Source organism: Ammospiza nelsoni, chromosome 10 (genome assembly GCF_027579445.1).
Source record: "Ammospiza nelsoni isolate bAmmNel1 chromosome 10, bAmmNel1.pri, whole genome shotgun sequence".
Classification (NCBI taxonomy): domain Eukaryota; kingdom Metazoa; phylum Chordata; class Aves; order Passeriformes; family Passerellidae; genus Ammospiza; species Ammospiza nelsoni.
This window is the reverse complement of record NC_080642.1, coordinates 12,182,740-12,209,585: the sequence shown is the minus strand read 5'-3', so window position 1 is coordinate 12,209,585 and position 26,846 is coordinate 12,182,740. Positions and strand designations below refer to the sequence as shown.

The following is a 26,846-nucleotide window of genomic DNA, read 5'->3' as shown; positions in this document are numbered from 1 at the left end:
CCCCGCCTTGCCCAGGGGCCGGCCCGGGCTGTCGGGGCCCCTCGGGCAGCTCTCCCGTGCCGCTCCGTCCGCCCTCTCAGCCCGGCCCGCGGCTCTGCCGGCGGCCCCGGTTCCCGAAGAGCGCGCGTTCCGCCGCCCGGGCACACGTCAGCGTGTTCTGCAGTGGCGGGGTCGGTGGCGAGTGCTGCTGGTCGAGTACCAAAGAGAAACTTTCGCAGCTCGAGATGGGGACTCAGTGCGTCTCATCCTTTTTTCAGCACGAGTCAGTGCATGCTGCTGCTGCTGCCAGAGGTTCCAGGGCACGGTCCCTCAGCTGAGCCGTGGAGCCGGGGATCCCGCACTGCCAGCACCTCTGACAGCCGCTGCGCCATCCCTGAGGGCAGGCCTGTTTGTGCCTGTGCAGGGATAAACAGCTGCTAGGTGAATTAAACACTGAGAACCTTCACAGAATTGATACTGAAGGTGAAGATTAACTTGAATATCGACAGCACTGGCTCTGAAAGCCTGCTGCTACTACCATCAGTGCTTTGGCTTGCCCGCTGGGATCAGTGTATCCCTGCAGGTGCTGCAGTTGGAAGAGACTTTTGGAGCCCCTCAGGGAGCTGAGGTAGCATTGCCTCCAGCAGTGGGAGATGTTAACTCTCAACTGTTCTAACACGAGTGCTGATAGTTGTCTGGCCACGCTGGCTGGCTGCTTCCTCCTCTGAGGTTGCTGAGTTAGAATTTGTTAATGTGTTTTCTTTGCAGTTTGCACTCACTGCAATTGTATGGTGTTTTCTTAGCAGGGGCAATCAAGATTATGTTTCTTTTAGCCTATTCATTACTCTAACTGTTTGTTTTTGTTTTTTTTTTTGTTGTAGGTGACTCAGCTGTTGTATGTAGGAGATTTGTCCACACACTGGCTCTTCAGACAGGTTAGCCATATTTTTCAGTCATCAGTTCCATCATGTTTGAAAGAATTCCTATTTTTACCTTGTCTTAACTTTTTGTACACCGTTACATCCTGTAGAATATTGATTTTCATGATCTTGTGAGAAGCAGGTTTTTTGGCATTATTTAAATTTACTCTGTTGTGGTCCTTACTCTGTAAGTGTGGTCCTCATAAACTTAATGTCCCTGTATCAGTGTCATGAGTGACAGCAGTGTATCTTTATTGCACATCTACTGAGGAAATGTTTGTCTTGGTGTTTGGCATGACTATGTACTGCTGCTTTTGTTAGCTGCTTTTTCTGGTTAATTACAAGTACAGTTTCACAAAGTTTAAAGAAAGTATGCTGTGTAAACTTTGACCTGTACAATTGACTTGGAAATTGATTGGTACTGATCTAACCCTCCTGACTTCTAAGAAGCATATCATTAGCATGATTTAGTGAAACAAAAATGTCATCTCCTGTTGGTGTAGTCACCTGTGGGAAAGAGCACTGGCTTCTGGCTACATGGAGTGTTCCAGTGTGAGCACCTAGGTCAGCTGTGAAAAACTGGTGTGCTCCAAGGTTATCAGTTTTTAAAGTGCTTCAGAAAATGAGCAAGAGACATTTTTTGTTAACTGGTTTTGACTAAGGCTGGCTGTCTGTGGCTCAAGGAGGTGGAGCAGTGAAAGGGGTCTGAGCAGTTCTGCAGACTCCAGCAGAGCTGCTGGGCAGCAGCTGCTGCTTTCCCAAACAGCTCCCAGGAGCAGTGGGGCTGTTCCAAGCAAGCTTGGTGTCTTTCTGTAGTGCTGTCTAGACTTTGAGCTTGTTTTGCTCTCTCCACTTAATTTTTTGGTAGTTGTCTTCTAGGATCAGGCATCTGTTCCTGTATTTGTTTTTCATTTGTTGCTGGTCTGTGGAGGACTTGATGGCATAGGGAGGCACTAATTCATGCCTAACCTGGAGAGGTCCCAGCTGCCTGGTCAGGAAGCTGCAGTGCCTCCAGGGGAGTGTGGGGGCTGCCTAGCAGGAAGGGAAGTTGCATCATGAGGTCTGGGTGATTGAGAAACTTTGTGATTCAGTCCTCTTCTGCTCCTCTGCCATGTGACAGGCATGGCACAGCAGACAAGCTGTTTTACTGTGTTCCTAATAAATTATTTAAAAAGAAGGAAATAAATTTCTGTGTTGACATGGAACCCTAAGATTATATTTTCTCATTTGCCTTAAAGAGGTAGTATCCTGTTGTTTTCTATGTGGAGTATAAAACAACCAACAGGACATTGATTTTCTGTGAGATGAAGACAAATTCAATTTATTCTGTGGAAGTAAAATACCTTTATATTGTAAAAGCCAGGTCCAAGTGGAGTGTCCAGGTCATAGAGGAAATCAGTAATAGAGCTGGGAGCTGACATGGAAAGGTCAGGTTTTCATCAAGCATTTTGACCATTGCACCCTTGTTCCTTATTCTGGAAACATTCAGATAGTGTTTGCTTTATTTCTGTAAACAGCAGAAATCTGCAGCAGGGGATTACTTTGTCTTAGCTTGTCCCAGGTCTGGTGTAGGAATGATTACTTCTGTTGTGATAAATGTCTCTATTGAGTGCTGTGCTCAGGCATCTTCAACTGCAGAGCAGGGACCAGGGTTGTAACACCTTCCTTATTTACTGTCTGTGTGGTAGGCACATGATGGATGCCAGCATCATAAAGTCAGCCCAGGACAGAACCTGATGGCAGCTGGCATGGAGAGAAGATGTGTCATTCTTTTATTGCCTTGTCCTTTAGTTAAATCTTCTAAAGCTCTTGAGTTTTGGAAATTAGAAAAAAAGGGTTTCCTTAGATTGAATTTACTCAGTGCCCAAACCTTATCAATGGAATGTGAACATAAGTGTTCTGCCATTCCTGGCTCATCTTCAGGCTCATCTCTTCAATGCCTGCAAGAATTGCCTTGGAGAAAGAGCTTGGATTTAAGTGCAGGTTTTTTTGGTCTCCACAGCTTGGCATCTCCTATGGTCAAACCTGCTGTGGGTCTGGAGTGGTGCTGTTGTGCAGATAAGTAATTTTTGTGGGCTTTCAGTGGCAAAAAACCTGCCAACATTCTGACTAGTGCTTGGATATGGTTTTGATTAGCATGAGAAAGTTCACACAAGACAAATCCTAGTTCAAAAATCCTAATTTTACAAGAAAACATTGAAAAAAGTGTTTTAAATAACAGTAATGCTAAAATGTTTCCCTTTCACTGTTACACAATGAGCTAAAAATAGTTTTCATTCATAAAAAAGCTGCTTCCTTTGTTAAATAATCTGCATAGCAGAGAACAAAAGTTCATTTTGTAGTAAACTGTAGCTGTATTATAGCTCCAAGTTTGACACCTTTATTCCTCATTGAAATAAGACTGTAAACTTTAATTTTTGGTAGCTGAAAAGCAGGCTTAAATAGAAAAGGATGGGTGTTCACAATTTCTGTTCAGGAACTATGGATGTGATCTGCACAGAAAGCTGAAGTTCTGTGTCTTGCAGTTCCTTTTCTAAAATGTATAATTTCTGCACCATCTTCATGGAGCACTGTGCAGGGCTTGGGATTTTCATTTTTTCATTGTGTGTTTTTCATTTGAAAGAATTTGGCCTTTTTTTAAATGTTTCTGCTTTATTAGAATTGTGTCATTGCATTGTTCATCTTAAAACATCTCTTTGTATGTGGTAGTAGAACTGGTTGCAAGTCCATTATTTTTTAGTTGGATTGAGATTTTTTAATGTGGTATTTAAGACTAAAAGATCGTCCTTCAAAATCAAAATACACAACTCCTTTTTTGACCTTTAGCAAAGTTAGATGGCAGTGATATTTTCAGTTTAGAGGGTACATGCAGTAACAAAAATGGCAGCTCCTTCAGATTTTATTCTAGCTAGAAGATGTCAAAATGGAAGGTGATAAATGGCAATGGCTGTGAAATCACACCTGATTCTTTTAAAGGATAGGAGAACAGAGTAATGAGAAGGGTTTTGAGAAACACGAGTAAGCAGCTTAACTGGCTTGGGACGAAGGAAGAAAATATCTGTAGAATGTGAAATTGAGTCACATTGTGAAGAACATCTGAAAAAGATAAGTAGGGGCAGATATCACAAAGGGTGCAGTGCAAATGGAATGGCAAGTAGCAAGAGACATAAAAGTCTCAAGCTACCTGTGAAAGTATCTTAGTAGTAGTAAGATTGGGAAATGCTGACTTGATTTGGTGGGGAGAGCACAGGCTGCAGAAGCTGCAGAACATCTGAAGGGTTTAGTGCCTATTTTGCTTGTCTTTCACATAGTGTCATGCAGGTGCTCAATCTTGTGAATATTTGTGACAAGGTAATATTTTACACTACATCATACTTCCACTGGATGTTTCTGTGTCAGCTGGCCCTGATAAGTTTCACTGTACAATTCTTAAAACTGCTCAAAAATATTATGTAGGACTACTCAGCAGTACTAGAAGGCTGGCAAAGGATGAGTCTTCAGACAGTTACAAAGGAGAAGAGCTGAGGAAGGTGAGTTACAGTCTGACAGTTCAGTTTGTCCCAGTTTTTTCCATCAGTTGAGATTAATAGGCAAGCATTCTGTTTTCAAGTGCTTGGAAGATACAGCAGCATGAACTGATTTGTGGGAAAGGTGATTGTGTCTGGAGTCGTGATACCTTTTTACTGCAGAGCAGAAGGCTCAGTGGCTATAGCAGAAGCAGTGGAGGTTTAGTCTCCTGAACTGATTGATTGAAAAAGGTTTTCCTCATTTTAATGGCCTCATAAGTAAATGGAGGCATGATCTGGGGGTAGATGATCCTATCTGGAGAACTGTAATTAATAATTCTGTGTTAAAATGAGAAGTTATGTTGAAGGATTCTGTCCTGGGTCCTGGCCTTTAATGAAAATATTAGTCAGCTGGCTGATTAAATGTGCTTATTAAATTCTCAGGGACTGTGTTGGAGGACATGATGAGAGTTCAAAATAACCTGAAAAAAATCACACAACATTCAGTAGGGACAAATGCAGGTAGTGCACTTAGGCAGGAATTGCCAGCTGTTGAAATGCAGGGTGAACAATAACTGGTTAGCTACTAGAAAAGGGACCTGGGGGTGTACTGGATCACAAGCTGAACATGAGTCAGTGTCATGCTGTTTTGCAGAAAAGGCAAATATCTCACTGGGATGTTTTAACAGGAGTATTGTCTGAGAGATGTAAAGTTTGATTCCATTGGCTTTATTTGCTGTTGATGTACAGTCTGTGCAGACAGCATCTGTTTTGGGTGCCAAGATTCAAGAAGAATTTGGACCACTTGGAAGGAGTTCAGAGTAGAGAAATGAGAGTAATCAGAGTTTGAGGAAGCAACTTCATAAATGTGGAAGAAAATCCAAGTTATTTTGGCAAGAGATGAGGAGTTTAGGGGGAATGTAAGAGATTTCAAGTATTTAAAAGATTTGTAAGAAGGAAATGCTATTTTCAGTGGCCATGATGGGCACATTGAAGTGGGATTAACTTTCATCAGAGAAAACACTAATTAAGTTTTCAACATTTCTCACAGTAAATGTAGAACTTTAAGAAGTCTTTACTTGTGGCATGAAGAACAAGTTTGTGTTCTTATAATGTTATAATGTTTCTCATCCATAGTTAAAAGGTCCACCTTTGGCTTTGAGGATCTCTTTGCAGTTCCCATACTGTGGTAAATTCACCACTGCAGGGATCCACACTAAGTGAGGATGGACCCATTGCAAAGTGGAATGTCCAGCTGTGAGTTCAGCCATGCTATTTTATATATCATTGTTTTTATGCACTGTTATAATCATTTTTGATTGTTTGCAGTAGTCTGTGTGGCAAAACAAAGGATCCAGATAATCCTTCTATTTCAGCAATTGATTTATAATGTAACTGCAATGTGTGAAAACACTTCAATTAATCCTGTGCATTTTGCTGCCATATCATGTCTCCAAATCATTGAAGAAAAGTATAGTTACCCTCATGAACTCTGCCCTTAAGATCTGCTATGATGTTTCACATCAACAATAGCAAGAGCTTATTTTCTGGAGGCTGCATTTAGTGCAGCAGCAGATAGCAGTAGCTGAAAGGTCAGTGGCAGGGATAATGGTTGGCCTCTGGTGGGGAGATTGTGCAGTTGAGTTGCATTACCTGCCTGACTTTACCTTCACCCTGTAATATTTACTGAACTGTTTAACTTTTGGGTGCAGATTAATTTCCTGAAAAGCCCTATTACTTGGCTAGAGATTTTTTTTTCTCTGGGGGAGAGTAGTTTTTCTTACCTCTGTTTCTCAAACAGGGATCTATATTTATCATACAGGCATGGAGGGTTCTTAACATATCTGCTGTTGTCACCAAGTTGTGAGAGCTGGATCCAACGTGCAGTGAATTCAGAGGGTTGTTCCACTGGCTTGAGTGGCCTTTGGCTGAGGGTGCTGCTGTCAGAGAGTGGTGCCTCTGTCACTAGAGCAGTACTCCAGATCTGACAAGCCAGCAAAATGTTCTTTTCAGACCAACTGGTAATTCAAATGGAAACATAAAAGGGCTGTTAAATGTGCAGTCTTGCAGAGTGCATTCTTTAGATTAACCCTGTCTTCAGTTCAGCCATTTAGTGAGGACCTCAAAACCTTAAGTAGTGCTTTGAGAGAGGGTCCTGACATTATTTTCCTGCATCATAGCCATGCTTTATTGCTAGAGGCAGCCTACTGAGCCTTAATGCTGGCAATATTGAAGACTTGTGTTTGGTATAATGGTGTTGAGTCCAGTTCAGACAGCCAGACTTTAAATGCCAGCAGTGTATGGGTGAAACACAGCTTCTGCTGTGTTACAGTTGTACTGTTGTGATTGCCTTCAACTGCTTGGGTGAGATCAACCTGTGGTGGAGGGCATGTGTCTGGAGCAGAGGCAGATGTAATGTGTCTGAGTGAACTGGAGCACTTGGAAAACCATTGTTGTGCAGTCTGAGTAGGTTGAAAGTCTGCTTGTGCTCCTAACTTTTTAATTTTCCTTAGTTCATCTACAAATTTGAATTTTTGATAGCAATATAATTTGCATTTGTTTATGAACTTGTCTTCTCTAGCAGAAATAACTTCAGTAATGAACAGGCAAAAATAAGAACACACAAATTTCACTACACAAATTGCATGCCTTTTGTAGGGTGAGAGCACAATGGAAAATAACTTAGGGTTTTGTCACCCTGACAGAGTCCTTACTCAGTAGTGTGCAGATGGATCTGTCCTTATAGCACTCTTCCTTCTGCCACCCTTTCCATTACCCAGCAAAATCCCTTCCCCAGAGTGATACAGGTTTTTTAAGTGGGGAGACTGTTGGCATGATTGCATTCTGAGCATGTGTTATGGAGGACTTGTATGCCTTAAGCTGGCACTGCCATGCTGGTAGCATTTGTAACCCCAGTTCTTACCCTGTGGTCATTTCAGTACTGACTGTCTGGTGTCAGAAATAGTGGCTGTCTTGCTGGAGATGCTGTTCCACATAAGTCCATTGCTGGAACAGGTCATAGAAGTCCTTGGGACTGGTTTCAGAGCAGAGTGTTTTGAATTAGTGCAGTCTGCACCTTGCATTTAGAACAAAGGTGTAGTCTCAGTTTCCTGCTTGCTGTCCTCCTCTGCTGGCATAAATGTCAGTATAGTATCTTAAATGCCAGAATTGTCTGTGTGGCTGAAGTCTGATAACACTTGTCTGTACCATGGATGGGTGTGGTGGCAGAACTTGTGCAGCCTTGTAGTCGAGTCAGTATTGCTGGTTGGTGAGCTACTGTCAACAGAACAGTGTATTGGATTGAGAATATTTTGGTGTGCACTCTCAGAAAATACTTTTTGTTGGCCTAGCTTAATGGAAGTAGTTCACCTTTTGTGAAGGTCACTTATTTTGGAGGCTAATTTTTGGTAGTGCAGACATTGTGCTATATGCAGACAGTTTGCTAAGTTTATGGGACAGTATCTTATGGTGAATCATCTGTGTGGCATTTTGCTCTATCCTCCCATCTTACCTTTGCTGGATTCCTGAAGAGTGTGTTTTATATCTGTGTGTCCCTCTATCAGAGAACATCCTCATTCTTTGATTACTAATCTTGATTTTAGCTAGGTTAACATTTTTCAATTTTGGAAGTGTGGTAGTATATACAGCTATGAAAAAGAGCTTGGTACCTGTAACATCAGCCTGAAAGATAGTAAAAACATAGTAACTGGTGATTGATTCCTTTCTTAGTGTCCCAAAGAAAGGAGATATGTTAGAGCTTTAGTCTTTTTCAAACATTTTTGATTATTTTGCTTATATTCAGATAAAGTAGTTTGGCAGTTTGCTTTTCCAAATGCTGTAGGCAAGGAGAAACCAGGGTGCATGTTCATAAAGCTAATAGATTGAGGGTCGGAATAAGGGCAAAATGAATCCTCTGTGAATTTAGGAGTTCTTTGCAGGATGATGGCAAACTTAAAATGTACCACAAAATAATTTCTAAAACCCCAGGAAAAATCCACTTAGTAATAAATAAGATGATTGGGTATTTGGCTCATGAAACTCTTGAACTGCAAATCCCTGGGACTGGAGATGGTGCACTGGGGAGCATCATTATGTCACTCTCTCTGTGCTGTCTCCTTGACTGCAGGGGAAATGCACATTTAATCTGACCTTTCTGGCCCATTGTTTGTTGCTCTATTAGCCTTTCTGTTCTTCCATGCCACTGATACAGAGTATGGAGTTAAATGCCCCAGTAGCGTTAGTATAAGTGAAATTGTGGCAGTCCTCAGTGGTACTTTAGGAAGCTGACCTCTGTTTTTACCTAACATTTATGAAAAAGCAAGGCTGAAGGGGAAAGCTGGGTCGAGCATCTCGACTAGAGCTGTCTGGGAAGAGGCTACTTCTGAATATTTGGCTAGACAGTGGTGATATTTCAGTTAGTGAGGTCAATGCTTGAGGAAAAAGCACTCCTTGATACACTTCATGTACTTGAAACATTTCGGTCTTGCTCAAGGAAACTTTCCTCCTCAGGGGGGAGAAGATGGATACAGTTACACCTCTTAATTCCATAATAACAATGTTTATAGCTAGGAAAGAAAGAAAAGTTCTAAAAAAGATATTTCAAACAGAGATTAAAATGTTGCTCTAGGCACGATATGTTAAAGCAGAATTTCTCCTTTAAGATAAATGTGCAGGATAAAAGTTAACTATAAATGGATTGATAAGCAAAAGCTATTACTTATAGTAGAAGTAATATTCAAGACCTTTGCTGATGGTCATTAGGACTGAGAAGATTGCAGCAGTTGAAGGGATATCCCTTGTCAGATTTTTGCAGTCTGTTTCCATTATACAGGAGGGGTCTCCCACTGCTGATGCTGTGGAAGTCATTCCCAAGGGGCACAGAAGCACTGAATAGTGTCATTTAAACAGAGCTATTTAAGGCAGTGATGAAATGTATTGTAGTAGGATGTGGGGAGTTAATTTAATTTCATGGATTGTAGAAACCCTGCTCTGAAATACAACTGTTTACTAAATCTCTGAAGCTCTTCTGAGTTTGTAGGACTGTTGTGAATGACTGGCACACAGTAGCTAGGTGGATGTGGGCCAGGGTTTACACTGCAGGCATGGAGTTAAATGTTACGGTCCTGTATGTCTGTTCTCTTCTTGTCTTTGTCAAACTTCTTTTCATGGAAACAGTGTGCAACTTTTCCCCCTTGATTTTTCTTCTTGCCTCATATGGTAGTTGTGAGTGTAAATTAATCAATTTCAGGAGTTAAACTGTCAGGTTCTGTAAATTCCCGTGCATAAAAAATTGTCCTGTACAGCAGTTCAATCTTGTGATGAAACTAATTTGCAGATTTTTGTGTTAATTATTTCAATTATTGTAATTTGAGATCAAAACAAATAAATTGTCATATGTGATGTCTTTTAAATGGAACCTATACAGTCTTTTAACATTAATATTTAGTGTTGTTATATGATATTTAGAGTTTTAACAGTATCTGTCATGCACAGTATTTCTATCGACTGACAAGTTTGCACACAAGAGCTTTTTCCTTGAAGTGTTTCTGATCTAAGTTAAGTGAATGTATCAGATACACTGTGGTACATTCAAACTTTGTGTCAATTTATTATGACTAGTTTAAAAAATTGTGCTTTCAGTAAACAGTAGCACCCACTGGTTTAATGTATACATTTTCTTACAGAATACATTTTTAGAAATTAGTACAATTTGGTGTATAATTAGTACAATCTGTTATTCAGGAATATATTCTTGTGTTGTGTACTTTTAGTAGTTACATAGTTGAACTTTGGAATATCTAAGTTTTGCATTTTGGCTTCAGAAAATTGAAGAAATACTGCTGCTTTGTCTGAGAATGCTTTGCTGAAAGCAGTGAAAGGTATTAAGTCATAATTAGGATGGGAAGGGATGATGTGAAAGCCAATTGCTTGCTTGCAATGAGTGTGACTGCTGTAGTCATAGCTGTGTGCCACTATATGTGCTTCTGAGGAGGCAAAAGTTAAATGTCTGAACTTCTGAGGAAAGTTCATCTCTTGATTAGTCTAGTGGTGCTTGATGATCTCCTTGCAGACAAAGAGAAATTTGATTCAAATGTTCTTATGTTAACCTCAAAAATATTTTCCAAGAATTTAAGAGGAAGAGGAAAAAAAGTCATTGCCTCCTTTTATTGAGCATCCATACTACAAAAGCAAATATATCCCAGGAAGCAGATACTCTACATTGCACAATGAGGCCGCAGCCACACAGGAAAGGTTGGGCTCTTGGCACAGCCCCTGAGGGGAAATGCTTCCTTGAAAGGACCCATTGTTGCTGGGTCTGGGTCTTCAGACTCGCAGTTCTCCACTGGAGTGGCTGCCCCTCTCTTGGTGCTGGGATGGGGCATCTTTGCCATCCCCATTATCGAACCAGAATAGTCTTGGTTATTTAAGCACATAGAAGGGCTGAGTAAAGTTCACACCTCATGTGGGAAGAAAACATTTCTTTGGAAGCAGCCTCAGTGCTCAGCTTAAAGGCTCATGCTGGGTGTAATGGCACCATGCCTTACCCAAGATACTTGGAACAGTTGAATTTTCTCTTCCAAGAACAAACAAAACATACTCTGTGAATTCTAACCCAAATGTCTGGTATACTCTTCCAAGAGACAAAAGAACTAATAAGCATCCAGAATAAATGTAGGCTTTGTTGGATTCCCTGACTATGGGACAAGTCTTCTTTCTCTCATGTCAGTTAGGTAAGAGGTCCAGAAATCTGAAAAGAAATGGGTAAAGACTCTGTTTCTGTGAGCCTGAGAGTGGGAACAAGCTTTGGGTGATTGTGAGTTTTGGTGCTTGGTTTCCAGTTGAAAATTTTCATTAATGTGAATAGCTGCTGCTTGAAGTAAGATAAATGAGATGGTGGGAAAGTCAGGTGATAAAATGCTTGACTAATTGTCCGTGAGATGACCAACAGCTTTCCTCAATTCTCTTCCAACATATCTTCTTCATTGCTCCTATATTAATAACTAATTTCTAAGTGATCTGAAAATAATGATCTTAAGACTGGTTACAAAGTAAGTTTTGAGTGTAGTATTGGCTATAGTACTTTGTTATCATGATGAATTGACATACTGAGTTTATTGTTAGATGTAGAATTATCTTTCCTTAATGTAGCCCTTACTCTACTATAAACATTGCAATTGCTCTTACAGCCTGCAAAAAGTATACTTTACAAAGAATACACTCTACAAATGTAAATACAATTTTGGTTTGGTGATTGTTGGATACAATGGTCTTCCTTAAGCCTAAACACAGAAACAAAAGCTTGTATTATAACAGAAAGCCTAAGATGGGAAGTGATAAAATAGGTATTGAGTGGAGGGCTTTGTTAAAATTTAGCTCGTGTACTTGTAAAATTTCCATGTATTCATTAAACTATTATGTCATTCTTATTGTTAGAGCTTGGTTAGTTGACTAAAGTGTTAAGCTTTGTTTGTAGTACAAATTATAACCTTAACTCCTTTCAAAATGCAGTTGAAGGATTTTTGATCTTCCATAGTTATTTTAGTTTGTATGTCTTACCCAAGCATCTGTTGTACATTATGTGGACAAGTTGGTATTTAAGGGTTCAGCTGCAAGGTATGCAGAGCTGTAAACTGCATCAGCTCCCATTTCTGTAAGGTGCATTTCTTCTGTGAGGCTGCCTCTCAAGCAGAGCTTCTCTTGTGTTTGTAAACCACATGCTTGTAAAAATACAGATATATTCAAATAATACTGAATGCTTTACAAGTGTATTACATGTGTAAGCTCATGGTAATGCATATTGAAGCAAAAGTCATAACCTTTTAAAGTCACAAAAATGTGATAGCCCCAGGCCTTTGAGTGGGATGAGTTTTGTGTTTTGGGGACAGGCAAAGAGGCTCTCTCATGTGGGATCAGGCTTGCCAGGTGCTGTGAGATGTCTCTGGCATTGTTCTGCTGCTCAGACATGGATCCTTCCAAGTCCAGGGTGTGGCAAAATCCATCTGGCACACACCATGGCTCCTGTCCTGGCTACCTGCAACAGTGAGGCAGAATCAGAGAAGCAGAAATGCAGAGTGCAGGCACACCTGTGTACAGAAGCTCCTTGGAGACTGAGAATACAAAAAGAACAACTCAGAAACTCTTTCCTTAAAGGATGCACAGAGACTAATGATGGATCCTGATTCCAGACTGTTCGGTGATAAGAGGTCATGAGGTGCATTTGAGCAGGACTTTCTTATAGCTGTTTGAATAGATTTCAAGATCTTTAATTGCAAATGTATTAAAGTGTCCTTCTTTCATTCTCAGTGGCTGCAGATTCTGCCTGTCTTATTTCAAAACCTGTCAGTGGAGAAATTTTAGGAAATAATACATTATTTTTATAGATGCTAAAGTAGGATATCTTATGTAAAAGAGAAGGACTGGGAAGTAAATACAGGACTTACGTCCAAGACACTGTGGGCAGAAATCTTGATTCCATCCCTTGCAAGCTGGAAATGTTGTGTCCAAATTTACTTTTTTGGTGATTGATTTTTAGCATGTGCAGCATATTATGAAATATGTTTTGAGAAGAACGTCCTTGTAAGCATTTTATAATCTTTTTTCTTAGCCTTGTGTCAAAGAAAATATTTGTTTCCTCATGTCAAGGAAAATGAATGGCCATCACTTTCTCCTAATGGTCAACTGTCGCCCAGGCCAAGTTTTCATCTTTCCTGAGAAGTCAGATGTCTTTTCAGATGGAATATTTTCTTAGAAGATACATTCATTCCTCTTCCTGGCCCCTTACAGTTTGAGCATTTCTTCAGTTTTTATTTCATTACTGCTGTATGGCAGTGATTGAGCATTAGCTGGTGTTTTGTGTATGTGTAGCAATTCTTTTACCTCCATTTTGGGCCCATTGCATGAATCCCAAAAACTTTCACTACAATGTTTGGGAAAAATGGACTTTTTGGTAAATTATCTCAGTGTGTGTGAATCTCATGGTACTGGAACAAGAATAAGCGCTAGTGGTAAACATTGCCTTTGTAAGGTCTATTCCCTTGTAGAGTTGTTTTCTTCTTGGAGTAAATTGTTAAAAGTATGACTCTAAAGTGCAGAATTTTTGAATTTCTGAGTGACTAAATAATGTTTGGCTTTCAAGCTGCAAAAAACCCCCTTTTTTTCCCCTCGTGTTTTGGCGGCTAGTTGGGATACAGTTCAAGATGATGACTTTCAAGGTGTTTCTTATTCAGAAATATGAAAGGCTTTTCATGACATTGAGCTATTTAGAAACTTAATTTTTAATAACAGAGGTGTAAGGTGGCTCTTAGTGGAGGATGTACATGTAGTAAATAAGTTCTGAAAGAGGAGTATTAGTCCTTTAGTAGCCTATTTGGACCCAGGAGAGCACAGTGAGTCACTTACTAGGACAGTAGCTCAGATGTCAGGAATGGGAATTGTGTTTGATTGTTTTCTAGACAGGTCAGTCAGGTTCTTTTGTTATTGTCTTCCTCTATTAGTTTACTTTGTTTGATTTATTTATTGAGAGTAATTACATAGGGTGCTGAGGAAGATTTACTTGTATTAATCTTTGCACAGAGGTGAATTTGAAGTTTGACTTCTCATGTGTCTCTTGCTTTTATTGTCTGCCTTGCTACATCTCTTGGTTTGCCTTTTGTATTCTTAGCAAAGCAGAGCTGGTTGAGCCTTGCCTTGTACAGAAAACGACCTTGTTTCTGTGATGTTCAGGTAGTGACAAAGTTCACTTTCTTAGCTTTACAGCACTCAGTTTCTAAAGGTCGTCTGCTCTGGTGTGTGTGATTGCTTCATTATGCTGTGTGCTAAAGTGCAAAATGCTGAGAGTGAGAAACGCGTGCGTTTCTGCCCCGCTGCCTTTAGTCCTCAACATGAACGTTGTTGTCTTCACTCCCAGGGCTGTAAATACAAGGAAGGGTTTGGTCAGGAGCATAGATGCTTTTGCCTGGGCAGATAGTATCAGGGCTTGTGCACAGCCCTGCGAGTGTCTGCAGGCTCCCGGGGAGGCATTTGTTGTTTGAATAGAAGGAGCTGGACCGGGCGGCCGATGCCTGGAAGCGCAGCCTCCGCGCCAGCCCGGCCACAGTCTTGCAATTGTTCGGCCACTCTGGAGGGAAGAGGAAAAAAAAAAAGCATTCCAAGCAGTGCCAAATTTTCTTTGATATGTTAATCTTTTGATAACAGTTTGAAAAGCCCTTGGAGACTTTTTTTAGATTTTAGACAAAATAGTTCATTTGTCAGGACTTCCCTTGTAGATAGGGTCTCCGTTATTAAGAACTGCCTCGCTAACTCATGGTAACAAAAGCAAGTGCAGAGGACAGCTGCTGGACTGCTCATTGGTAAGAGAAACTATTAGTTATCACAGGACTTTTTACAAAAATCTGAAAAGAATAAAGTAGGGAGCTTTTAAAATACAAATGTGGAAGTTTACTCATGTATTTTAAGAAGATGATAAGACCATAAGCAAAATTAATAACTCAATAATTTTTTAATAGGTATCCATACATGGATTTTATTAAAAACTGCAGCTTTAAAAAATAAATTTTAATTTGAGAAATTGGGAGTGTAAATTACCCTGTGGTTGCAGGAGTTACCAAAAGTTTCTTCTTTTGGAGCTGTAATTTGTCCAGACTTTAAAAATTTTCTCTTGAAGCTATGAAACTGCCACTTATATTGAAAAACTGGAAGAATAAACAACGTGCTTATTATTTGTTTATTATATGGCAACAACATGTGTATTATTTAGTTTTTAAGGATTGTGGAATTGAGACAAATGTTGAAGGCAACAGCGAAGATTGTCTTTGCTTTCCACCCCAAACATCAAACTCCAAGGGTAAAATTTGCACTGAAGTAGTTTACTAATTATGCCAGCTGTTAGAAAACTACCTTGAGGTAAGCCAGTAGTCCTTTGAATGTGTGGCTTGCAGAAATCTTCAGGTGTACTGATGGAGACTTGCTGTGGTGCTTTTAGAACAATTTCCTTAATAAACACTCCATAACTTCACTTGCACCTCTTATACTGTTGCTACAAATGTTTGTTACTTTCAAATATTTTGGTACAATTGCTTGTTATTCTGGTTTAGTCAGGATAGATGGACAAATATGGAGTGGTGTAGTAATTGAGAAAAAGTGCAGCATTTTCTTCATTGTGAGGGATGCATATAGTTTTAAGCTCTGTACACTGCTGTAATTTCTTTAGTGATCCAATTTGTGATTTCTTTTAGCTCCAAAATAAGTATCTTATTCAGACTTAAGTATCAGCTTAGGTCTGAGGCTGCAGGTGCTGCTGTCCTGCTCACAGCTGCACACTCTTCAGGACAGTTACAAATTAGAAATGCTGTTCAACTTAATTTTTATATACTGTGTTTTGCAGAGTTGGGGATTTACTGTTTAAGCTTGTGACTCAAATGCATGCTCTTAGAAGTACTTAGAGTTCAGACACTGTTCAGCTGATCTCTAGACCATTTGTTAAATTTATACCTACATTGTTACACAATGTTGCAAGAGATTTCGTTCTCTGAATCTCAGTGGCAAGCTGCCTTTTCTTTACAGACCTTTTTGATATTTCCTACTACTCTGGCTCTAGAATGTGCTTAGCTATACAGTAGCAATGTAATAAGTAAATATTATGAGTGGAGTGATAGTAACTTTCAGCATTTCTATTGGTTGTAAGTCTTCTTTCTTGAAAAGGTTGCTATTTTCAATTTGTTAAAAGGGCAGAGGATTTCTCTGGCTATTCACTCCTGGGCCAGAGAGAGAGGCTGAGTGGCAGCCTGTAATGTGCATCAGAGCCCATTATATTTGGCTGGTCCCATGTTCATGTTGCTTATTGCAAGTAGATTTCCACCTCACTTCAATTTGAGTACTAGTAAAATGTCATACTCTCTTACTTGGTCTGGAAAGACCAAGGTTTATATTTAAATCTTTAATTTAAAGTTTAACGTTTAATGTTTAATTCCATCATATTGTAGAAAGAAGGAAGTAAAACTCAAATGCAGATTGCTAAAGTCTCTCTGAATTGGTAAGGTTTTTTCAGTCTGTCCCAGCAGCCTGAAGTCACCCAAGGAGGCAGCACCATGTAGTGGTGTTCAACTCCAGCTTTCAGCAGGACATGGGACACAAACCACAGAACTTACCCATCTGAACTCGTGGTGACATGCTTGGGCTGATGGTGTGCCAGAAGAGATATGATAGGAGAGAGAGTGCAGTTCTTTCTTGTGGAATAGGAATCATTTTCATGACCCATCAACGAAGAAAATATTTCTGTAATGCTTTTTAAGTTTAGAAATTTGAATTGGACTTTAATATGGAAAATTACCAGCAGTATGTGCCATGTTGAGAGCATGTGTTAGTTGAAGGTTGTTCAGTAAATGAGTCTGTATAAAATAATGCAGATGGAGCTAATGATGTGAGTCAGAAATAGCCTCCTAATTCTCCTCATGTATTCCCTGTCTGATTCTACCCAGCTGTTCAAAGAGCTTACTGAATCACAGGAATTATTGCTAGTGCTGAGATTTCCTTTCATGCTTTTTCAGACCCACAACTTGATGTTCCTTCCCATTGCCTAAATGAGGGCAATTGCACTTCTCTCTCACACTGCCGTGGTGTCCCATAAGGTCCCATACTGGCCAAATGGAAATCTCAGTTGAGATCCATTGATCTGAAAGCTATTTGCATTTATTTTTCTGCCTGGTGCTTTCCTGTATCAAGTTCTTTCTTGATATGTCCATCAAGGTTGGAGAGTTGCCTGCAGGACCCTTTTTGATGTTACTGTACATCACAGCAGGGAAGTGTGTGCTGGTTTAAGAGCAGAGTAGCTCAAGTATGCTTAACCTAATAATTCTTTCCTGGACCTGTGAACTCTATTAGGAGTATACTTCTGTAAATACACAGAACATTTTCTGACTGCATGACTTCTTGATTGAAAATGTGATTTGTATGGTGTACATAAAGTTGTTTGATGTAATTAATTCAAAGATTGTCCTCAGGAGCTTTCTTAGCAGTCCTGTGTAGATTTAGGACAGATTTTAACTGGTTCTCTGTATATCTTATCTTTCCCAGGATAGAAAGCTCCTTAGTTAAGAAAGTGGCAATTTAAATGAAAGTGTGGTTTAGAACTTTAATGACTTGTGTGGCTTAATTTCCAAGTAAATCTGCAGTAAAATTATAGCGTAGCAATAGAAAATTTTCAGCTTAACAAGTCAAGGAAAGTGTGAGCTGATGTTCCAATCCAATGTTGGCAAGTTCTCTCCATTCAGAACAAAATGAAAACTGTATCAATTTATGAAGTACTGAGCTTCTCACCTGAGACTCAGCTTTGTGCTGTGATGCAGTTCTCTCCTTTGTGTGTTTCTTCTACTAGGACCTTATTCAGCAGTGGGAATAGATTTCTGAGGAGATCCAGTTTTGGGTAGCAAAAGAAACCTTTGCTGTTGGGTTCCTGCTTCATTGATTGGGTTAAGTGGGAAGGAGATGGTGGGTGGCAGAAAACACGAGTGGCTGTGATGCTGTAGATAAGCTGCAGGAGATGGGAGGAGGGACCCTTTGAAGCTGGCATTGCTGGTGGATGTGAGTGCATGGATCCAGGGGCTGCCTTTGAGAGCATCTGACTTGTAGTCTGGAGATTTGGTTTGTGAAAATGTTGGGGAGTTAATGGCAGAGAAATTGGTAGTGATTGTACTAATTAACATTACTTATTAATAATAACATGTACTCATTAATAATAACAGCCTGGAAAAGGACAATTAGAGTAGCTGCTTGTGCTGTGATTTAATACTTGAGGATTGGTTATAAGCTGTGGTAGTAAGTGTCTTCTGAGAGATTTATGTATGTGCAGTAAATATAATTGAAAGCTGTACCATGTCAGTGCAGAGAATTATAATTAATCTATGTCTTGGCAGGTGAGCACTGGCTGTTTAGTGATTTTAATTGTGGTAGTTTTTTGTTCCTGTGCATTAATTATAAATTGTATACAATTAAAATATACAGGGGTGCCCAAATGAGGTTAGATGCAGTTTGATTTTCAAAAATTTGGTGGTTTGACATGGTAGTTTTGATTTTTCTTGCTTATGCAATGAGGAAAATTCTGATAAGCCTCACTGTATTTAGCCTTAGTTTGTAGCTCTCCCCTTTTGGAGTAGGGATCTGTATGCACTGCATCCATCTTGTAGACAGTGCCATATTTTTTTCATGCCTTTTCTTATTCATGAAAATTGTGATCATAATCTGTCCTCCAAGCACCTCTCAAGATTAGCAACTGTGAGAGATTTTGATGCAAATTGAATAGGAGAGGAATTGGAAAGAAGGGGAAGGACTGACCAAAAAGCATGTCTTGATTTAGAAATAATGAACTGGGGACTAAATGTTTTTGAGCAAGTCTTTATTCTGCTCAGATGAGAAGTGTAGATCTCAGGGGTACTGTGCCTTTCCTCTTGAAGGATAGCCTGACTTGTGAAAGCATCTGATTGGAGCTATTACATATAGAGTGATACAAATGTCTAATACTAACCTACTTCTTTTAACCATTTTTATTTTTAATTTACATTTCCATCATGAAGCTTGTAGAATGTACCAAAAACTGCTTGCTGCATGTAGAATGTAGCTGAGTTAAATTGGTACAAGCTGCTTCTTCCTCTTTTAATGCCTGGTGTTTATGCAGTATTTCACTTGTATTTATCTGATGTTCCATCATAAAGTTTTATAGGCCTCCTTAGATAGTTATTTCTAGAAATTAGTAACAGTGCAAATTGAAGATAAATATTAACTTTTGGTCAGTGTTGTGTTTTATATATGAACTTACCAAAAGTAACTTGAAACAACATAAAACTTAGGTGTCAAATCAGTAATGTTGTTTTCATTTTTAATTCTTGTCTTGTTGAAGGTCTTCCATATCTCAAGTTGAGAAGTTTCATATCATACTAAACATGGAGAAAGAAGAAAAGAAATATGTCAATAAAGCAGAGGAAGATGAGATGGTAATGAATTCTGTTAATTGTTTTTTTTTTTTTTTTACAATGGAAGAAACACATTTTCAGGGTTTTCTGCTTAAAGGGGGCATATTATTGCATTGGGAAGTGGATTGTCTCTGTTTAAATCAATTTAGCAATTTAATGAGATTATCCTTGGCAATATTTTTTGGTATTAAGAAATTAGTCTTTGGATAGGAAAGGTTTTTATTAAGGTCAGTAGTCCAATAGATGACACATTTTGGTGCTTAACATTTCCACTTTTACAGATGAAAATTGAAACAAAGTGAGTTGTGTTTTGTTTTTTTTATTGTTACCAGTATTTTGTTGTTCTTTGGTTAGTTGAGGTTTCTTGTGTCCAAATCCTGGAGATTTTTTGTTGTATTTTAAAACAAGTTAATGCTTCATAATGTGATTCAAAGCAGGAAGCTTTGACAGGAAAGTACTAGCAGCTACTCTTTCAATTTCTAGCTCACTTGGGGTTCACAGGAATTTTTCTAGTCCATTTGGTATATATAGGGATTTTTGTTTCCAAAAATGATAGGTTTCTGTGACTGTTCTGTCCTTGTCCACACTGCAAGGAAAAGTAGTTCTTCACTAGATAGCTCTAATACAGAAAGTAAGTAAATGCATCTTAGAACAGGAGATGCTTATGGCCTGATCACTAAAGTTACATTTTTTATTTTAGGAAATGATTTTATTTTCTCCTGAAAAGAAGAATTTTTCTCACCATCTTTCACTCACTTATTTTTATTGCTGAAGAGAAAATAGGCTTTACTTTTGCTTTTTGTCATCAGAGAAGGTGACAAACCAACTTTTGAAAAGCATTTTCTTAGGAGTTTAAACAATTTCTAACACTGTTTAATGAAAAGTTGAAAAAAAATCCCAGAAGTTCATGTCAGTATGAACAATGGGTGGGACTCAATGGGAAACTGCATTACCGTTTTACAGAGGAAATATAATCTAATGATGTAATGTGAAACTCAGGAATGTAAAACAGTGTCCAGTAAATCACTAAATCATTTTCTGTTCCTGGCTGTCATCAAGTTAACTTGGTGCTTGCACACTGAATAGTTGGGGTTTTTTTCATGGGAAAAGGATTTTTCTAACTGGTGCAAGTTACAGTACCTTAGAGTGTAGCCTGGAGTTTGTAAAGTAGTGTTTCTTGTTAAATAGCAGGCAAACTAAGCAAAATTCTCTACTAGAAAGTGATGTTTGATATATTTAGGGGCTTTTGTAGAATGTATAAAATTCAGCCTGCAGTAGTAATTCCAAACTGAATGCTAGCTAATTAAATGCTATGTCATAAAATCAGCATTTGACAAAACCACACACTTTTGCTCTTAAATGTTCAGTTGACTTGTGCTGTGTCATGGTCAAAAATGTTGTTGTTCACTGAGAGTTAAGGCAGGTTGTGTTGCAGCCTCAGTCGTTAGGGAGCAGTGCAGAGAGGAGACAGTCTTGCAAAGAAATGTTTTACACAGTGTGGATGATCTGCCTCTGTCAGGCTTTTATTGATGTTTATATTTCTGACTAAGCAAAACAGTGTTCCTTTTTGCTTCCACTCCACCATGTATTAAATGCTCCAAATCTTTCCTTCCCCCAGAAAAGAAAAAAGAGGAAATGGCTTTGAAATTTGATTTGCTTTAAATACTGCACATTATGAAAAATTAATGTTGGCATCCCAGGCACAGTAATTAAGAGAGTCATCATTACTTGTTTTACTGCCATGCAGGAGATCTATGGCTACGATCTGTGTCGCTGGAAGCTGGTGCTGGTTACTGTGGGAGTGATCTGTTCTGGTGGGTTTCTTCTCCTCCTCCTCTACTGGATGCCCCAGTGGCGTGTGAAAGCGACGTGCAGAAGGGCTGCTCTGAAGGACTGCCAGGTGGTTCTGCTGAGAACGACTGTAAGTGTGCAGGGGATGTGCTTCTCCCTGTTTGCAGCTCCTTCTGGCTGCTGGAGTGCAGCAGTCCCTGCCTGCAGTGTAGACATGACTGTGCCTTACAGCAGTGCAGAACAGTGCTCCTGGGGAATGACTGTGTGGGAAGGCTGACAGCTGTTTGCAGTGGGCATTCCGAGTAGTCTGTCTTGCAGTTTAATCAAATACAGCAATGGTGTTGTCATCAGCGTTACAGAGCAAATACCTTGTTCCTATAAGCTGAAACATGGTTTCCCCTCCCTTGTTCAGGAAAGATAACATTTGTTGAAGTAAGGTGTAACTGCTGACCCAAGTGCAAAAAATGTGCTTTTAGAATTGTGGAGAGAAAATTATTCCTAAGGTAGCTGATGTTAACATGAAGCTATGTTCTGCAATTCTGTATGGACTCTGCTAATCTATGATCTGTGATTTTGCTACAGCTGTTTTAGTAAAATGCTGTTCAAATGCTCTTTCAGCTAACTTATTTTCCCTCCTCTTTTTAAGGATGAATTCAAGATATGGTTTTGTGCAAAGGTCCGCATTATGCCTTCCTTGGGAGCCAATCCTTTACAGAATCCTAACCCCATTGTGCACAAGGTTTCAAATGGCCATGCTGTTCATTTCTCTGAATCTGCTGCAGAAGAGAATAAAAACGATTCGAGAAAACATTTGCCTGTAAGTAAACTTGCAATACTGTGCTACTGTGCTGGCTGATTCTCAGATACTATTGAGAATAAACACACACAGTCCAGTACATGTGAGCTGCTGCTTTTGTTTAAAAGGCTAACTCATTTTTGAGTGGAACAGAAATCTCCTCAATAACCTGTTACTGAAAATTGTGGAAAGCTTGAAAGATTATGTTGAAAGAAAAGTATTCATTTTTCAGTGAAGCTTTTCTAAATTCAGTTTCTGTCACCTCTCAGAACAAAGCCAGTCAGAAGAGATGTGTTAAGTGGTACCAGTTTGACATCTATGTTTTGTTGCCCTTACAGATTCGTTACTTCACACATCACAGTGTGAAGTATTTTTGGAATGATTCAGTTCAAAGTTTTGATGTTGTACGGTAAGAACACTTTTTTCTTATGTGTTGTGCTTCAAACTGTATTTAAAAAAAATAAAATAGCATGCCTAAGAACATGCTGAAAATTGGTGTTATTTTCTGACCAGCTGTTTTAGCTCGTTTAGTCTTTGTTTCAACCATAGTGAGGGCAGGAGAATTTGGAAGGAAGGTGTTTGTTTAATCTGCCTTTATCAAGTGTGATTTGTGTAGGGTGACAGCTGCATGCTTCTGCAGGCTTTTTTGCCTGTTCTTGGAGTTACTTCAGAATCAGAGCACCTGTTCGTAGACAGTAGTCCTTCTATAAACACTCAAAAACTTTGATTATGATGGAATAATTTAGTTTTTTGTGTTGCTGAGCTAGACCCAAAAGGAGTATCTAGGAAGAGGAGGAATTCACCAAATACCTTTTTTGCTCATGTTTGTGTATGTCTGTTTCTATGTTTTAGTGCAGTTGGGCTGGATCTCAGCCATCTCTTGTTACTTTACTCTTTAGTAACAAAAACAGGTCTATTGCACTGATAAAAAATGTCTTTTAGTGTGCAGCACTAGCTTGTGATGCACTGTATTTTCTTTTATTCAGCAACACTGTTGCATGATGTTAGGGTTGAAGAAGAAAGTTTTTCTTTCTTTGATAAGGCCATCTCATAGTGCCATAAGTTAAATGAGCACAGGCTTCTCCCTTTTTGGCAACTGCCCATTGAAACAATAAATTCAGATCACCAATAAAATCTGGTTTAAGCTTGAATTAGTAGTGTTCACTGTATTGAACCACCATGTGGAGATGGGTTTTTTCCCCAAAAAGGTGTGTGCAAATAATATGGAAAGTTATTAGCAATGAAAACAATTTAAAGAAATTGCTGTAACACAAGCAATTACAAAACTGAGCAGTCCTCATCTGGGAGGGTGGAAATGTCTCAGTTCTCAGGAGTAAGTAATTAAAAGTTTTGTATGCATTTTTTGTGTTAAGTCTCCCATGAAATACAGTCATGCAGGTAGTGGCAGTCATCATTTTGCATTGCAGGCTCCTGTTTTCATGCCTACAGTGCCCCTAATGTAAATTGTTCAAAGGGAATGGTTCCCACAGATGAGATTAAGAAACTGTACTTGTATGTTAAAAACAGGTATTGGAAAAAAATCATATGACTCCGTGTGTTTAGAAAAAAATGTTATTCCTTAGCATTAAAGCAGTGACTTGAAACTTGGCATTTGTGGCTCTTTGACTGTGCCTTTTGATGTTCTTGTGATAACTCAGCCAATTTATAAGCCCTGGAAAAATCTCAGATATGCCTGTGAAGTTATGGGAGCATTTATTCAATCACATTCTTGCTGATAAGCCAAACTTTACTTTGTTTGATGTATTAGCCATGACTGAGCCTGGCCACTTGTTTAGTCAGGTACAGTAGCTGAGCTGGACATGATTCTTTAGCTATTGAATAATAAAGAGGAGAAAGAAGTGGATCTGAGACATACTGGATACTGTTAGAGCACTAAGTCACTTTTCCACAAGGTCAGATAAAATTCCAGTTTGTTACAACTTTCCTCTAAAGTATATGGTTGTGTAGTGAAGTACTAGATACCATGTGCAAAATAATATCTGAGCTTTTGAATGATAAATATTCTGAAAAGAAGTCTTGAAAAATCTGTCCTTCTCTAAGATACGTCTTTTTGTTCTGCCCTTCAGTTTATATGCATAAACCAAAAATTGATATTACCTAATAATATGGTAGAACATCAAGTTAATATTTATAGAGAATCTGTGAGACAGAGGTCTGTATAGTAAAAGCCTTAAAGCAGGCAGCACGTTTGTAGTTGTGATCTAAGCACAAGCCTGCATCATGAGGAGCGTTCACTGTGGGCTGCAGTTACTCCAGCACTCAGAGACAGAACAGTTTGATCACATCATGAAAGGCTTAACACAACACAGAAGGGGGGCAAATTAAGATTTCTTGGACAACTAATTCAGTTGTGAGAGCTTGAGTTTCATATCATTGTTCTTTTTATATTACCATAATATTAAGATCACTGTTTTAAACACAGGAAATGCAAGTGTAATTGTTCTTGGACTAAGTCAGACTTGGTCACATAGCCAAAGAGGATGCAACTCTGACCTTGGATGTCTGTTTTGTTTTAGCTACTGTCAACTAAATTTCTGAGTGGGTTGATGAGTGCTTTTTATAATAAACTCTGCACACAGGGATTTTAGTGCCCTGGGAATTCAGTCTGTAGCAGTAGTGTAAAAAGCAGAGAACATTGTGCTAGAAGCTCTGTCCTTGCATGGACATGGCACACATAGGTATGCATATTTGCATATAGAGCACTTAAATTTAGGCACTTTCCTTAACTCCACTATTACATTTCTTTTCCTACAGAAAAAGAAAAGTTGTTCATGGTAGAGTGGGAGGAAAAACGCAGCTATTAACAGAGTTTTGTGTATTTTTAAATTTAAAATAGTATTTTTAAAATCCTTGAACTTAAAAAGGTTTCGAGAAACCTGGTAAACCCAGGGCCAGGTTAACACATAATTTTCATCTTCTGTTCTTGTACAAGCAGTTGGTGGAAATGTGATCCTAGGCTTTGCAGTAGTGAGGATATGTAAAGCTTTCCCTGTGTTCTAGAGAATGGAAGTAATTGTTACAAAACATGCACAAATGTAGGATGCATTTTTCCTCATTATGGATAACACTGTGATAGTAAGATGCTGTAAAATAGCTGTGGTATAGATTTATTTAATGAATTGATTAATAATTATTTCTAAAAAAATTCTATTACTACTTAGAGTCAAATGAAGATAATTTGAAGAAATATTGATTCACATTGATTTCATATAATGTTTTATAAAACTTGCTCACGTTTTAGAAGCCTTTGAATACTAGTTATGCTAGTATTGTACTTCATTTTTGAAGTGTCTCCATTTTGATTGGAATAGGTGTGACTGTCCTACAGAGTAAGATATATCAACAAGAAGATTGCTTTTAATGTGTCACTGGTATCTGCAGTTGTGACAAAACCAGCTAAGAATACATTTGTCCATAGATCTTGTTGTTTTATAAAATGGTGTATACCTCGTGGCAAAGACCTAGCTCTTTTGAGTCACTGAAGACTTAATTTTAAATATCAGATTTCTTAAATAACTCATTGACTTATCCTTTATTTAGAGGCCTAGATGAATCTACCTTCTGCTCTGCAATTCATAATGAACACAGCACAGGACTGACAAAGGGAATGCATGATTACAGGTAATATTGCAGTAGTACTTGAGGGAAGAGTTGTTGATGTTTCATTACCTGTGCTCAGAGTGTTAAAAAGCCCAGAAGACAATTGAGTGATCAGTGTCTGATTTTTTTTTTAAATGAGACCTTCATACAGGTTGAAATATGGGAGCATCTGCTTGCTTATCAATTCATCTTCTGGCAATCTGTGTCTAAAATAAAAGTATTTTCCCTCAGATAATTTTAAGGGCTTTTTCATGTCACTGCCATTTAATCAGCTCTGACCCCATCAGAGCTTGGTTTCTTGAAGCTCCCTTTTTCATGATCTGCCTTTTTTTCATGCTGAGAATAAAACTAAAATACAGGACCTTGAAAACACTGTCTTACTGCAGGGTAAGAGTTAACACTGCTTTAAGCTTAAGGTAATGAGAATCACATACTGGATTTCAGAATGACATATTTAATAACATTGGTCTCATACACAGTTTGCAGAGAAATCTTGTTATGAAAGAATCTAAAAAATAAGGTACAGTTTAAATTGAAGTATAAAATAATTATCTTTATATTGGAACATCTCAGTAGGTAACTGTTTTCTGAAAAGCACTTTTTGAAACAATGATAAATAAGAAGAGAGTCACAGATTTGGGGACATGCTATACTTTATCAGATTAGTGGAATTATTTTGACATCAATAACTCCTAAAAAAATCTTAACTTTTTTTTTGTATTTTTCTTTTTAATACAGAAAAGCATTCTATGGAGTAAATGAAATTGCTGTGAAAGTGCCTTCCATTTTTAAGCTTCTGGTTAAGGAGGTAAAATCTTTTCTTTAACAAATCAAAGTAAAAAGGTATATAATTGAAAGTTGTTTCATGTGCAATGACTATTGACTGTTGGAAACCTTCCCCTAGAGCCCAACTTTCTAAAACAAAATAGTATGGACAATTTTTTCAAGCTCTCCAGCTCTCCTTAGAGCTAAAGATGCCTCAGCTATAAGCTCTCCAGAGTTCACAGGCCTGGTGCCTTAGTAAGGACATTAGAAAACATATCAGAATTCTTTGAAAGGGTCAGCATCTTATTTATTTTTTGTAGTTAATTTAAAACATAAAATGACTTATGTTCTCCATGAGAAGGCCAGGGATTATATATTACAGCATATTTATTTTAATGAACAAATGAAATGTAGTATTGTTGGATTTGTTTCGTTTTCCTTGTGTCAGGTGGATTTGAATAACTGCTTTGTTATTTTGTGTTGTAATAATGAACAGTAGAACTTC

The 26,846-nt window shown here is 38.6% G+C and overlaps 1 protein-coding gene across 1 annotated transcript in view; it reads left to right on the top strand.

The window, feature by feature from the left end:
• The first annotated feature begins 295 nt into the window (after positions 1-295).
• The window catches only part of ATP13A3 (ATPase 13A3), a 51,645-nt gene continuing 25,094 nt past the window's right edge, over positions 296-26,846 (top strand). The window contains exons 1-8 of the mRNA XM_059479029.1: positions 296-462; positions 861-914; positions 19,296-19,389; positions 21,116-21,289; positions 21,806-21,976; positions 22,294-22,364; positions 25,517-25,597; positions 26,315-26,384. Coding sequence (XP_059335012.1) covers positions 19,339-19,389; positions 21,116-21,289; positions 21,806-21,976; positions 22,294-22,364; positions 25,517-25,597; positions 26,315-26,384 — 618 coding nt within the window. The 5' untranslated portion in view covers positions 296-462; positions 861-914; positions 19,296-19,338. The remainder of the gene's footprint in view (positions 463-860; positions 915-19,295; positions 19,390-21,115; positions 21,290-21,805; positions 21,977-22,293; positions 22,365-25,516; positions 25,598-26,314; positions 26,385-26,846) is intronic.